Source organism: Vombatus ursinus, unplaced genomic scaffold (assembly GCF_900497805.2).
Source record: "Vombatus ursinus unplaced genomic scaffold, bare-nosed wombat genome assembly UNPS02014832.1, whole genome shotgun sequence".
Lineage (NCBI taxonomy): Eukaryota > Metazoa > Chordata > Mammalia > Diprotodontia > Vombatidae > Vombatus > Vombatus ursinus.
Genome location: NW_020954610.1, coordinates 59131670 through 59147793, shown reverse-complemented (window position 1 = coordinate 59147793; position 16124 = coordinate 59131670). Strand labels below are relative to the sequence as shown.

General features: G+C 36.6%; 1 protein-coding gene across 4 annotated transcripts in view; it reads right to left on the bottom strand.

Annotated features, from left to right (window-relative positions):
- The window catches only part of GLYR1 (glyoxylate reductase 1 homolog), a 40781-nt gene that overhangs the window by 8371 nt on the left and 16286 nt on the right, over positions 1–16124 (bottom strand). For all 4 annotated transcript variants that reach the window (XM_027839194.1, XM_027839195.1, XM_027839196.1 and 1 more), the window contains exons 4-9: positions 15734–15872; positions 15202–15441; positions 6546–6632; positions 5844–5900; positions 5131–5181; positions 4964–5037 (exon numbers count right to left, since the gene is read on the bottom strand). In XM_027839194.1, coding sequence (XP_027694995.1) covers positions 4964–5037; positions 5131–5181; positions 5844–5900; positions 6546–6632; positions 15202–15441; positions 15734–15872 — 648 coding nt within the window. The remainder of the gene's footprint in view (positions 1–4963; positions 5038–5130; positions 5182–5843; positions 5901–6545; positions 6633–15201; positions 15442–15733; positions 15873–16124) is intronic.

The following is a 16124-nucleotide window of genomic DNA, read 5'->3' as shown; positions in this document are numbered from 1 at the left end:
ACGTGGGAAGGTAAGAGTATGTATTTATATGTACATATACACACACATACATACATGTGGGTGGGCAAACACACAGTGGAGCAAAAATATCTTCATCATTGCTGAAGAATGAATTTAGGTCAGTAGGCAAGAGAAAACTGGTCCCTAGACTGCTCACTACACTAAATGAAAATGGGCATTTCTGAGTCTTTAACTGACATATGAAGAACAATGGGGAAACTGTGATCAGTATGACTTAGGATAAGGATAAACTTTTCTCCTATTTTGATAAAGGGTCATAGTAATAATCAAGTATATATGTTAGTATATCTAGTTCCTGAAGCAATTTCCTTGGTTGAACCTGTTGGCTTTCAAATGCCATTTTTAAACACAAAGAAACTTCTAGGAGAGGTTTTACATTACTTTAAGATTTGGTTTGAATGATTAACAAAGGTAGTACCCCCAACCTAGAAACCACTGTCCAAATGGCTCTTCTCAAATTTTACAAACAATCATAGAATCCTAGAACTAGAAATATCTAATCAAACAACTCTGCCTGATCAATGAATGTTTTATACCTCTCTACCAATTGGTAATCTAGCTTTTGCCTGAATGCTTTCAGTGATGAGGAACTCATTACCTACTAAGACAGTCTATTTCGTGACTGGATAGCTCTCATTGTTAAGGAAGTTCTATATATTAGGTTAAAACTAATCTTCTCATAGCTTCCAACCCACCAGTTCTATGGATTCTAGTTCCATCTTTGTCATATGATAGCCCTTTAAATATGTGAAGAGAGTTATCATGGACTACCTATGTCTTCTACTCTTCAAGCTAAGTATTCCTTGCTCCTTGAACCAATCCTTATATGACAGTTTCAAAGTACACTCACCATTATAAATGAGTTCTAAATTTATCATGTTCTTACTAAAATATGGTATCCAGAACTGAACAAAAAACACAGGATGTGGTCTAATCATCACAGCATGGGAACACTTCCCTTATTCTGGACATTATATTTCTTTCAATATAATTTAAGAGAAAATTATCTTTTTTTGGCCACCACATCATAATGTTGATTCATATACAGAGCTGGCATACTACTAAATTTTTTTTTTTATACCAACTGCTATCTGGAAATCGAGGACATATAAAGTTGTATCCTTTTCCATTTTGAGATCAAGCCATCTTTACATATATATGTGTCTTTTCCTTCTTTCTCTCAAGAGTCAATTCCTCCTCCTCGGTTTTGTATCTTATCTTTTCCAAACTTGTGAGAGCTCGAGTTCTCAAATTCATCCTAACAACTTGAATCTTTCACTTTGCCCACTGACTTTTCTATTCTTTCCCATGCTTTGAATTAGAGTTGGGGTGAGGATGTTTGTGGAACCAAGACCACTTGTTTTTGGACCTCATCGTTCTTACCAATTACTCTCCCATTTCTCCACAACTTGCTTTTATTGGTAACATATACCTGCTGTATCCAGTTCCTTGCATAACTTCTTTATTTGGCCTTTATCTTCATCATTCCTCTAAAATTGGTCCAGCTTACCCAAGTAGGGTTACTAATGATTTTCTCTTGAACACGTTTAATGATTGTTGCTAGCTTCTTATCCTTTTGACTTCTTAGCTGCATATGACATGGCTAATCACTATTACTGGCTTCTGTGACACCTTGTTTCTGTGATGTTCTTGTTTCTTCAACTCTATTAAACGCTTCCTCCTTTGGTTTTTCATTTTCCTGCCCTTTAACTGGGTGTTGATCAAGGTTCAGTTCTGGGCCTCTTGTTTTTGTTCTTCTCTTTTTATACTAATTCCTCTGGGAAGCATTCATTCTCATTTTTTAAAGCTACCATCTGTATGCAGATATTACTCAAAACTAAATCTCCAGGTTTTACCTTTTAGCCTGCTACAGATACTACATATCTCAGAAAAAACTTGTCCTGCCAGTTGAAACTTATCTTGAAAGCTTAACTAAGCATCCTTTTCAAGAAAATAGGAACTCTTCCCTCCTCCTTACCAATCTCCAAGTGATAATCACCAAATGATAATCATCTTGCTAATTCCTCTACAATCTCTCAGATTTATTATTTCCTTTCCAGTCAGACAGCCACCATCCTAGTCCAAACCCTTATTATCAATTACACTGTGAACCTAAACTAAGACAGTTATCTTCCTAGCAGATCTCTCTGCTTCTAGTCTCTTTGCATTTCAGAGCAATCAGTATACAATTGCCAGAATATTTTCTTAAGTACTGTTTTCACCTTTTACTTCCTTGCTTAAGGGCCTATAGTGTCTCCTTTTTCAACTTCTAAGCCTAACACTCACGGTTGAAAAGAATGAACCATTACCTACTCTCCATTCTTTTAAAATAATCACCATAAACTTAAGACATTCAAAGAACACTAAGAAATAAACCAAATATGTAGTAAATCTTCAAATAAAACTCTAAAATTCAAGCTAGTTATATTCTGATTAAAAATGGTCATTTTAACAAAATAAAAATACATTTACTGTTTCCCCCTCCAAATTTGCCTGTATACCAAAAAATCTCTTTTAAAATGACTATAATCAATGTATATATTTTTCTTATTTTGCTGACCCCCTTTATTATCACTTTATAGACATCTTTGAGACTTTGTTGTCTTGATGTTTGATCATTTCATAACAATATGTTACACTAATAGGCTATAATTTATTCAATCATTCCCCAGTCATTGGATGTATAAGTTATTTCCAGTATTCTGCATTATAAAGGAGATATTTTTGGGTTTATATATCTTTCTATTTTAGTGATCTACTTGGGATATATTCTCAACAATGGGACTGGGCTAGGTCCAACTGAGTTGTTGTATACTGCCAGACCAATTTAACTTTTTATAAAGAATATAAAGACCTACCAGCAATACAACTAAGGTGCCTGTTTCCTTGCATTCCTGATTATACAGTTAAAAATGATAAAACAATTTGATGAGAATATGGCGGTATAACAAAGATGTTTCTGTTTGAGTCCCACATCTGTTCAATTCCACCTTTTATCATTCCTTGAGCACAACCTCTCCACGACCAGCAAGTTAGGTGGATAAAAAAATAGTTGTAGAATGAATATTCTATTTTTCCTCTTTTAAGAACAAGGTAAAGGATATGCTAGTAAAAGACATGGTACTTGAGAGACAAACTGGAAACAGTGTAAGCACCTTGCACAGAACACTATTTATTCTCACTGAAGTCTCTTAATTTTAGGCTAAATATATTTTTAAGTACAACCCACATGCCCCCTTAAACGGTAAACAAAGAACTAGTTCCAACTCCAAGGTTCAAATAATGATCTGATCAGATTCTAAGCAACTTTATGCCCAAAGCACTCCCCTCTGCCTAGGAATCAGAGAGGGAGAGCCAGGACAGTACTCAGGGAACAAGTGGTAAAAGTAGCTCTGCGCCAGACACCACCATCTTCCTCACATCTTAGCTTTCCACCCGATTCCTTTAGATGCTCCTTTTCAAACCAGGGTTTGCTGATATTTTTATTAGGGATATACTTAGCAACCGTTTCGCCTAGAACTTAATATGATTCAGTTGATGACTAATCTATCAATATGTAATCAAATATTTTTTAGTAATTTAGTTTTGACTGAATCTCAATATTAAAGGATGGGATGTTAATTTCCAAGTTAAAACCTTTGCTCCAGAAAAAAAGGACAGAAAAAACTGATAAAATCTTATTATCCAAAATATATAAATATATATAAATTTAATAGCTAGATTCCACTTGGTAAATGGTTAAAGGTAACTAGAAACACATGAGGAAAAACAGTAGATCCTCACATGGGCAAACACTTGACCTCATAAATAATAAAAAATGTAAATTGAAAATGCTTATTATATATTTACACTTATGAGATTTCCACCTATCCTTAAAGATTAAATTCAGATCACACCTTCCCTGATCCCCCAACTAAAAGCGATCTCTGCCTTTTCTGAACTCCTCTAGCATTTTGTATTTCTTATTGTATAACATTCACAGAATGTTTGGTATTAATTATTTTTGCATGGCATCTCCCCTACTAGATCACACATTCTTATAAAGCCAAAGAATTTATCTTATACTTCTCCAGTACACTGCCCTCATAAACATAACAATACATCAATAAGTACTTACTGAATACATCTATTAAATTAGCAAAAAAAAAAAAAAAAAGGGAAGATACAAAGAACTTTAAGAAAACAGGTACATGTATATATTGTTGGTGGTAGTAAAAATGGTACAAGCTTACAACTTAGAAATATATTAAAAACACAAAACCATCCATTCATTCTGAGAATATTAATTCAACTTCCCCACCCCCTTCCAGGAATATATATATCCCAAGGAAATAAGCCCCAACTCACATTTTTTTAAAAAGGTAATTTGTACTAAAATGTTGATAGCACCGCTAGTAAAAGTGAAAAAAAAAAATAGAAAAAACTCAAATTCTCAACAACAGGAGAATGGCTAAGCAAACTACAGCACGTTTAAGATATATCTATATCTACCTCTTAACATGGATAGGAGTGAGACCTGTGATTTCACTGGCAAAGGAAATAAAAAGGTGAAAAAACTTCCGTCAATAAAGGGCAGCAATTTCTTTGCAAGTTACAAGTCTTAAGAGAATTATCTAGGACACTAAGAGGTAAGGTTATTTGCCCCGGTTCCCATATATTTGTACAGTTATTCTAAATAAGGATGTGGGCTGTGTCAACATATGACAAGATAAAAGTATTAAAAAGAAGCAGAATAAGCTATGTAATTGCTAAGTAGATGAAAATGTAAGAACAAGATTGGAAAATAATTTGATATTATGAAATAGTTTAGAGAGTTTAACATTAAAACAGATTAGTTTTTTCTTATAAAGTTGTTTCAGTTCCTAATTAAAGAATAACCACAAAACCCCAAATATTCTACCCTGGTCAAAGCCACAGGGAGCACGCCCATAAGGGGTTATACTTTTTGTCCGTGGGAGTGATGCTGCCATTCACTGCTGTGCTGTCTGCTGCTTGGATAGATGTGGATCCGGTTTCCTAAGGAAAAAAGTTAGGAAGTCATGAAGTTAGAATGCTTATGATCAAATCCCCATTGAAACATGAACATTCAAAGGAGAGAAACCTGCATACCTCTTCACATACTTTTAACTTCTTTGTTATCGCCTGATAACAGACAGCTGGCTAACAAGAGAAAAAAACAATCACTTATTAAACAGACTTCATCCTTCATCATAGAACCAATTTATAAACTTGTTGCCCCAAGAACAAAGGGAAGCATAAAAAATAAAGAACAAGGCCCTATGACTTGGAGTCATACTCCGAAAATACCTACTAAAACCAACTTTCCTTCCAAGTCTTCAAAGTATCTACATTACTAATACTCAAAGGCTTAGCAAGCTGCATACATTTCACATACAACTTGTGGTTTTTCTAGATTCTATGGAGTAAACAGTAATCATGTAACTTACTTGGTTAATGGTCACTAAAAATATGCCTTATGAGTATCATGGGTTTACACACACAGATCAGTTCTAATGAACTGCCTGATCAACTCAAGTACACAACTGCTAAATCAATTCAAACAATCCATTATTCTTGTCTGCATGACATCAATTTAACTGCTTGACTGAATAATCTCTCACCAGTTTGCTCTGGCAAAATTACATACGGCCTAAGTGAATCCTGAGAATAATAGGATAACAGGGTAGCTCCTAAGAAGCATTACAACCTGACATCTTTAGTTTGACATTTTATTCAGCACTGACTGACCTTTTTGCTAATCCTCTCTTACACAGCCTTGTGCCTGACAGATTCAGAATCAATAATTCTAAAGATCAACTCACCTTCTCTGTTTGGCTGAGAAGAAAGTGATGAAAATGTGGGTCCCCATCTTTTACAGGCTGAAATCAGAAAATGACTAAATAAGCAACAGTTTATCTTCCATGAAAGACACCATCCTTATGCTGTGTTAACCTGACTTTCCTAAGAGACATTTAGGAGACTTGTTCTTTGTCAACTGTTTGGGAACTGTTCTGAATGTTCATTCCAACCCCTTTCTAAAAATGATAATACACTCAGAAAACACATGCAATAATGGCACAAGAAAAGAAACAAAGAATGTTTATAATCCAGGACTCATCTAATCTAAGAATATTTATGAATCTGTACTAAAAATCACTTAGATTAATAAAATATTAAGATATACCACAGTTGGATCAGGCAATAGTGGAAATCTTTTCTTAAAGGATACCTTGCCCTGAATGGTTTAGACCAAGGGTGGGAAACCTGCAGCCTTAGACATTCATCTGTCTGAAAAAGGCAGAGGACAGCACACATTTCTTAATATTCCTTCCATTTCTATGATTCTATGATGTCTTCTGGAAGTAAATCACTTCCTTAAACACAGAGTTCTGTCTTGTATTATTCCCCCAGGAGTGTGAGATGATAGTGCCTGTAGGAATACTAAGTGCCTTCTTTTAAAGCATATTAGAAATAGGAAACCTTTTCTGAAATTGTTGGAATCATTTAAAGAAAGAGCTTATTACCTCGCTTACACTTGGTTGCCATTTAAACCCAGCCATTGTTCCTGCCACCATTCCTTTCACTGTACTGGATTCTGGGATTGTGAGGTCCTAAAGAAGAAAAGTCAGATCAGCAAGATGCTGGGACAACCTGCATTATAGACATTATCTACCCCTAATTCAATAAGCTTTATAACTCAAATGAGATTCAACCGAAACAGTACAGCTAGACAATAGAGAAGCTGTGGACTTATTTTAATGTCTAAAGGAAGGATTTTTATTTGGCGAAAAAGGCTTTACATGAGTAATATCTATTCTTAAAAAGGAAAGCACTTTGTGAACTACAAATCAGCATAATGAGCTATTATGAAAAGAGAACAAATTATTTGCATCGACAAAAGGAACTGCAATTTTCTTGCTTTCATTTCTAAAAAAAAGTAAAATGTATCCTTCTGCCAATATATCACAAGAACAGTAATAAGAAAAAGGAACAATGAACTGAAATACCATCAACCATCAATAGCAATAGCAATCAATAGCATCAAATGCAGTGGAAAGAATGCGGGATTTGGCTGCAGACGACCTGTCCTGACTTGGGTGACGTTGGGCAAGTCAGAGTCTACATGGGCCTTAGTTATTTCACCAATATAATGAGGGGATTCGTTGAGATGATCTTTGAGGTCCCTTTTAGTTATAAATATACAATCTTATGACCTATTTTGAGTTAAACAGCGACATGTTTAACCTATAAATCATTTAAAGTAATGTTTAGCTTTAAAAGATGTTTCTGCAACAAAGGAAGTCACTGACAAGAAAATTCCCATATACAAATATAAGGTAGTTATATATTATTATAAATAATTTATAGCAGCACTTTTTGTGATATCAAAAAACTTGAAACAAAAGCAGATGCCCGTTTATTGGGGAATGGCTAAACACATTACAGCACATGAACATAATGGAACATTACTATGCTATAAGAAGTGATCGTGCGATGAATACAGAGAAGTATGGAAAGATCTACATGAAATGATGCAGAGTGAAGCAAGCAGAGCCAAGAAAACAATATAAGCCATGATTATAACAATGTAAAGAAAAAGAACGACCAGACACACAAAATCAAAAGCGAATGTAGTAAAATAGTAAAGATCAGACAAGACTCAAAAGAGGAGATATGAAAACACACCCCAACTCAATCCTTTGTGGAGATGGGAGGTCCATACGTATTGCACTTTGCCCATGTTTTTAGACTTTTTCAAAGTATTGATCACTTGTGAGTTTTTTTCTTTTGTCTTTAAAAACACTATTTCACTATTTTTCACATGGGATGGCTCTCCAGGAGGGGAAGAGATACTGGGGAAAACTATCATGATGTAAAAACAAAAAAGATATCAATGAAAACATTTAAAAACAATAAGAGTCAAAACCTCAAAGCTTAATCTGTATAATTGTAATGACCAAGCTTGGCCCTGGGAGAAAAGCTGAAAAAATACAGTTCCTTCCCTTTACTGCAGGGGAGGAGGGACTATGGGTGTGGAACATCTAGTATTCTGTCTGATATAGTCCATATATTGGTTGATTTTGGTAAACTTCCTTTCTCTTTCTTTTTAAATCTTTGTTTGAAAACAGGGTTCACTGGGTAGGAGAGGGGAAGGGATATAGTTGGAAAGGAATGTCATGTAAAAGTGAAAAGTATCCTTTAAAAAGATTACTACATTTTTGACATTAATACTTCAAAATAAAATAATGGTATTATAAAAACCTGACTAACCAGATTCTCTCATATCTTTCTTTCCAAGCTCAGCATTTTTTCTATAGCTCACTCTAGGATAAGACTGTATTCTGAGACTGATGCAAAGTATGAGATTAGTGGAGTTGCAAACTTGCTGGTTCAAACCTTCCCCAGGGCAGACAAAATAATTTTAGCTCTAAAATCTATTTAAGTTTTTCTAGGCTACAGGAAACAAAATATATTTTTAAGTGCTCAATTAAGCAAACACATAAATGTCATTAAATGTGAAAGTTAGATTACTTTTTAAGTGTATAACATTTTTTTCAACTTTTTAAAGTGTTCTGTCATTTGATCCTGGGAGCAAGCAGTAAAGGTATCAACCTTATCTGAGAGATGAAATGGATAACCAGAGGGGTTAAATAACCTATATAAAGTTATACTGTTAACAACACAAATGGGACTAGAACCTAGGTGTCACTTGACCCTTATTCTACTCTTTTGCCACCAATTGATTTGACTCTACCTTCAAGCAAAGGTAATACTATTTTGTTTTGCGTGTGCCCAGAGTTGCAAACCTCAATAAATTATCAGGAAATAAGAGTGACAAGAGAGTTGCTCCCCAGAACTCTCATACTAAAGCTTGTATAAAGACATCCTGTTTCACCTACCTGTAAGAAAATGACTCTACTGTTATTAATGCCAAGCCTTAGGAGCAGCATGAATTACTGGAAGCACTGAAACTGGAGTTAAGAATACTATGAATTCAAATCCTCCCTCAAACGCTTACTAGTTGAGGGACCATGGGCAAGTCCTTAAACACTCTATGCTTCAGATTCCTCACCTGTAAAATGAGGGAGCTGGACTTCAGGGTGTCTAAGCTTCCTTCCAGCTCTAAATCTATGATCCTTTAAGCTAATCTTTATTCTCAGAGAAATGCAAAGAACCTGCACCTCACAAGTTGATTAGTCTACACCAGACTCTAATGAGTCACTGAATCACAAAAGTTCAACTACTTATTTCCCACACCTTATAGTACTTTTGTGACTAATTATTTGGCTTGAGCCCAATTTGTTCCATTCCAGCTGGGGAAAGTAACTACTGGCCTAGCTTTTGGACTAAATGACTTTACTTTAGTCAAATTAAAAGACAGGATAAAAGCTGGGCTTTAAAAAGATCCCTGAAGATAACATCCCACAAAAGTAGTAGTTTGGGCTTTACTCTCAAATCGAGTAGCTTAAAACCTCATTCCCACAAATTAAGAACTAGGATTTGAGTTCTTATATTGAGCTGAAGAAATTATCATACTTCATGGTCAAATAATAAGATAATACTGATACAAAATTACATTAAAGAGATGCAAAAAAAAAAAGTACTGGGCAATATTGCAGGAGAAGTCATTCCTGACAGAGGAAGAATGGAAGGCTTCATGGAAGAGAGAGCAATAATTTAGACTTTAAAGCAGGCCTGCACAAGGGAATTAGGCCTCATGATCACTTCTTCTTAAAGGACCAGTGAGCCCTATTAGTTCTGTCTGAGAACAGCCTTGGGGCCTGAGGATGACCTGAGCCATAGTTACATCCTTTACATTTCTGGAGGGCCACTTGAAATCCTTGGCAGGCTGCATGGGCTGAATGGTGTGCAGGCCTACTCTAAAGGATGGATAGGAACCAAATGAGTGAATTAGGAAGAAGGACATTCCAGGCATAGGGATTAACCTGAGTAAAGAAATGGAGGTGGGGAAAGTACAAGGTGAAAGTAGTTCAGTTGGCTGAAGGAGAGTTTTTGGTGGGGAGAAATAAGTTGGAAAAGTAGGATTAATGCCAGATTGTAGATGGCACTGAATGCTGGATAAAGTTTACTCAGCAAGCAATCAGGAGCCACAGAAAATTTTTGGTCATGTCATGACCATACCTGTGCATAAAGAAGATTCATTTGGTAAGACTATCAAGAATGGCCTTAGAGGTTAGGATAGCAAGAGAACGAAATAAGGAAGACTTCTTAGGAATCTGTAATAGCAGAAGTGGGCAGTAATGGGAGCCTGTATTAGGGTGGGAGCCCTGAGAAGGGAGGAGGATATGAGAGATACAGGGTAAGTAGAACTGAAAAAAACTTAGTGACAAGTTGAATATAAGGGAGGAGGAAAGTAAAAAACAACAAAAGGTTTCAAACTAGTCTAACTTACTGTTGTTTCTCATTTGCTACATTCCATCTCCCATTTCTGTGTCTTTGCACAGGCTGTACCCTATGCCTGGAGTGCATGCCTTCCTTTTCCACCTCTGAGGATCCTTTGCTCCCTTTTGAAGCTCAGTTCAAAGGCCGCCTCCTATGAGTCCTTTCTTTCGTTTTCTTTTTTAATTTACTTAAGTTTTCAACATTCACTTCCATAAGATTGAGTTCCAAATTTTCTCCCCATCTCTCCCCTCCCCCCACCCCAAGACAGCATGCAATCTGATATAGGCTCTACATATACATTCATATTGGACCTATTTTCACATTAGTCATGTTGTAAAGAAGAATTAGAACCAATGGGAGAAACCATAAGAAAGAAGAAACAAACAACAAAAAAAAGAAAAAAAAAGAAAAAAAAAAAGAGAGCAAACATGTTTTGATCTGCACTCAGACTCCACAGTTCTTTTTTCAGATGTGGAAAGCATTTTCCATTGTGAGTCCTTTGGAGATCCTGGCACTGCTAAGAAGAGATGAGTCTATTAAAGTTATTCATTGCACATTGTGGCTGTTACTGTGTACGATGTTCTCCTGGTTCTGCTCATGTCAATCAGTATCAGTTCATATAAATCCAGGTTTTTCTGAAGTCTGCCTGCTCATCATTTCTTACAGCACAATAGTATTCCATTACATTCATATGCCACAACTTGTCTGACCATTTCTCAACTAATGGGTATCCCCTCAATTTCCAATTCTTTGCCACCACTAAAAGAGCTGCTATAAATATTTTTGTACATGTGTGTCCTTTTCCCATTTGTATGATCTCTTTGGGATACAGACCTAGAAGTGCTATTGTTGGGTCAAAGGGCATGCATAATTTTATAGCCCTTTGTGCATAGTTCTAAATTCCTCTCCAGAATGGTTGCATCAGTTCACAACTCCACCAACAATGCATTTGTGTTCCAATTCTCCCACATCTTCTACAGCATTTATCATTTTCCTGTTTTGTCATGTTAGCCAATTTGATAGGTACGAGGTGGTACCTCAGAGTTGTTTTGATTTGCATGTCTCTAATCAATAGAGATTCAGAGCATTTTTTCATGACTAGATAGCTTTAACTTCTTCATCTGAAAACTGCCTGTTCATATCCTTTGACTATTTATCAACTGGGGAATTGTATTCTTATAAATTTAACTCAGTTCTCTATATGTTTTAGAAATGAGACCTTTGTCAGAGATACTGGTTGTAAAAATTCTTTCCCAGTTTTCTGCTTCCTTCCTATGAGTCCTTTCTTGATGACTGTAGCTACTAGCGTCCCCTGAAATTCTTTCACATTTATCTTTTCTATTGTTTTGCCTGACAGAATGTAAGCTCCAAAAGTATAGACTGCTTCTTTGTACATCTAGCACCTACTACAGTGCCTGGCACACAGTAGGTTCTTAATACTTATTGAGTAATCTGAAATACTGGATATGAATGGAATTTCCACAGACACAAATAACAAAGTGAAAGGGATGAACATATTTAGAGGGAAAGATAACCTAAGTATAAGAGGTACCAATGCAGTATTCAGATAGAGATGTTCTATAGGCCGTTGGAGATGTAGGTCTGGAACGTAGAAGAGAGGTCAGAGTTGGAGATACATATTTGAGAGTTGATACATAAAGCCATGAGTAAATGAAATTAGTGGGGACAGAATGTAGAGAGAAGAGGGACAAGAAAAGAACTTTAGAGAAATATCCATTCTATGAAGTTGAGAACAGGGTGAAGGGTCACTGAAGGAAAAAGAACAATTGAAGAGAAAAGCAGGTAGGAGAACCAGGAACACATGGTTTGTTTTTAAAGTTAAGGAAGAAAAGATCCAGAAACAGGGAGCAGTTAATGCTATCAAATGTGCAGAGGTAATAGAGAATAAAAAAAGGCCAGAGGATTTGGCATTTGAGAAGTCCTGGGTAATCTCTGAGAGTTTTTTCAGCAGAGTCGTGGAGGTAAAAGCAAAATTACAAATCAAATGAGCAATGAATGAGCAGTGAGATAGGGAAGATACCTGATTACAGCAATTTTTCTAATTTTGGCAGAAAAAAAGGAAAGAGAGGGGAGGATAATTGGATAGAAGAATGAAATTTTGGGGGGGTTTGGAGAGACCTGAGCATAGTTATAGGCAGACAGAAAGGAACCAGTAGAGAGGGGAAAATGGAATATATATAAGAGTAAGGATTATTATTCAAACAAGGTCCTGAAGGTTTCTGGCAAATATGAGATCAAGGTCACAGGTAGCAAGTGGGATTAATTTTACTGAGGAAGAAAGATACCTCTTTGTGACTGGAGAAACAGAAGAAGAGTCAGTGATGATGCTAGGAGATTCTGAAAATTAAAAGGATTTTAGTATGGCTTCCTTCAGATGGATTCAATCTTTTCAGTATATCTTTAAGAGAAAAGATGACAAAGGTTAATTTTGGATATGCTGAGTTTGACTTACCAGTGGAACACTCAGATAGAACTATATATTCTCTATAACTAATCTGGTAACGTCACTGATAAAAACAATCAGTGTTTCCCCTCTCTCTACCAAGTAAAGTTCAGAATTGTTCCACAAGGCCTTCCACAAACTGGCTTGATGAGAGGGAAAGGGGTTGGAACAAGTGCTCTTGGGAATGAAATAGGGAGTTAATAAGAGATGAATTGAAGGAATATTGGGAACCGTGAGGGCCCACCTGAGGTTAAGTACCATAAATCTGTAATAGGTGAAACCAGTTTGCTCTTATGGTAGTGGTGGGACTACCTCACAAGGGAAAATTAACAGGCTTAAAAATGGTGGAAGGCTGGGTGTGTGTTTGTGACAGAAAAACGATTACAGGTGTATAGCTCAAACATTAAGATAGCAGATCACCTGGTTAAAGCTGGGTACTGACTAATGCATAGGGAATTAAATAGAAGGGGCCAAGGGATGACAGACTATTCAGCATAAGTGAGAAAGGATAGGAGGCTATGGTCAGAATTCAGGATCTTAGGAGTTTTGTAGTTCCATGAGGTAGTAATGGCAAAGGTATAAATAATAATGGTATTACATGGCTGAAATAAGATAGAGGTCACCAGATTTGAGGAATTATGTGGCTAACACTCCTCCCAGCCCTGATGTCATAGGTAGCAGAGATAGGTGGCTCAATGGATAGAGCTTGGCGTCAGGAGGACCTGAGTTCAAATCCGCCCTCAGACATTGAATAGCTCTGTGATTCTGGGCAATTCATTTAACCCTGTTTGCCTCAGTATCCTCATCTGTAAAAAGAGCTGGAGAAGGAAATGGCAAGCCACTGTAGTATCTTTGCCAAGAAAACCCCAAAAGGGCTCACAGAGAGTCAGATATGACTGAAACAACTGAACAACAAAGTAGAAACTTCTGATGGTGAGAGTTGCAAAAGGATATGTTATTTTTAGGGGGAAAGATAGGCTTCAGCTAACATAAGGAAGTGGAAAGAATGTTAGATATAAGTTTAAGAATGTAGGACCCCCCAGTTGCGGTCCACAAGAGGAAATTGGAAAGGGCTAGGAGATGAGCAAAACCAGGCTGGAGTAGGCCTAGAAGGATCAAACTAGCCATCTAGGTTCGAAGCATCAGCATTATCCTCAACTCCTCACTCTTCCTCACCTTTGATAGCCAATCAGTTGCCAATTGTTGATTCTACCACTACATCTCTTCCATTTGTACTGAGCCATAAACCCTTGTTCACGCTCTCAGCACTTCTCATCTGGAATACTACAATAATTTCCTAATCAATTTTCTTGCCTTTTAGTCTCTTCCCTCCACTCTGAGCCATTCTACACACCAAGCTACAAAATTGATATTCCTAAAGCACATAGATGACTACGTCACTTCTCTGCTCAAGAAGCTCTAATAGTCTTCAATTGTTTCCAGGACAAACTATAAACTCCATCATTTGCCATTTAAAACCTTTCACCATCTGGTTTCTGCCTATACTTCCAAGTGTATCAAACATTTCTCTCCTTCATGAACTCTTTATTCTAGACAAACTGGCTTACTTGATTTTTCCTGTACAAAACATTCCATATCACCTACCTCCTTGCCTTCACATAAATTTGTCCCCATGCCTCAAACACATTTCCTCCTCGCCTCTGCCTTTTAGAATGCCTGGCTTTCAAGAGTCAGTTCAAGTGCCTTTCCTGACTTTCAAATTGCTAGTTCTGGCCCTCCTACTTAGAAACAACATTGTATTTTTTTACTTATCTGTTTATATGTTGTTTCATGACAACAGAAAGTAAACTCCTGAAGGGCAGGGACTGCTTGTTTTTTACTGTTGTATCTCCAGAGCTTAACACACAATAGATGCTTACTAAATGCTTAATGAGGCGCAGCTAGTTGGCGAAGTGGATAGAGCACCAGCCCTGGAATCAGGAGGACTTGAGTTCAAATCAGGCATCGGACACACAATGCTTCACTAGCTGTGTGACCCTGGGCAAGTCACTTAACCCCAACTGCCTCGCCCAAAAAAACAAAACAGCAAACTTTAGAAAGTATTCTAAATGCTTAATGAGTGAATTAAGGTATGCAGTATACAACTAATGTGGATGACTATGGTTAAGAGATCAGTACACTGGAAGGCTGACTGGAGTGGCATGTTGGAAGGATGGGAAAACAGTCAAAACTTTTTAATAAGTCTATTACATAAACACATTCTAGCTTGCTGATTTTTGAATTACCTTTCTCAACTCTACCTTTTTATAAAAGAATATGACTGGTTTCAGAGACCTTAGATATACACAAACCTTCTCATCCTTTGGGGGGCGACCTCGTTTTCTGGGACTCTGTTCCTGGGCCCTTTTTAGAGGTGATTTGGAGCCTCTTTCTGTAGAGGCTGAAGATACTCTCTTCTTTCCTTCTCCCATATTCTTCCTTACTTTCCCTTCAGATAGGCCAGCTTTTCGTTTCTCATCTCCTGAGTTCTGCTTACTTCTTTCTTCACTGGAATTACGCCGATTTTTCTCTTCAGCAGAATTATGGGATGACTGAAGGATTATAGAGTAAAAACGGAGGGTAGATTTGTATTATTTTCAAAGAGGCTGAGAGCCTACTGATTCACTGAAGGAACTTTGCAAAAAAGCCACAAATATTTAAGAAAGGACACAGATTTTTTGGATTGCTTGGCAAAATGGATCTCACATATAGGAGATAGATAGCCCAGAAGGGGTAGGTTATGTCAGGATTCTACAAGCTAAATAATAGATTTAAGATTCAGTAACATTATCACATACATAACCAGCCGGTACTGCGTTAAGAGTAAAGCAAAAAGCATCTTACCTGGTCTTTGCTTTTGGCTTTTTTGAGAAACTCCTCCACAGCGTCCACAGCCTGCTGAAATCTTTTACCCTTATTAATCTTGATCATTTCCTCTTTATGGGGATGATATGGTTTTAGCTGTTCAACCTTGATCCAAGCACTAGCAGAAAAACATTGAAAAATTGTAATCTACAGTATGACTAAAGCAGGAACTTGAATGGAAATGTGACTTTTAACATCACAACAAACTTTTTAACAAACAAAACAATTTTCCAAACCCTAGACTGAACCCAAATATACCCACCACAATATAAACATCCAATGAATCAATTCAGAAACATGGCAATTAATTTTAAAAACATTTTCTCAATTACATGCAAATTTTTTTTAACATTTAAAAATATTTTGAGTT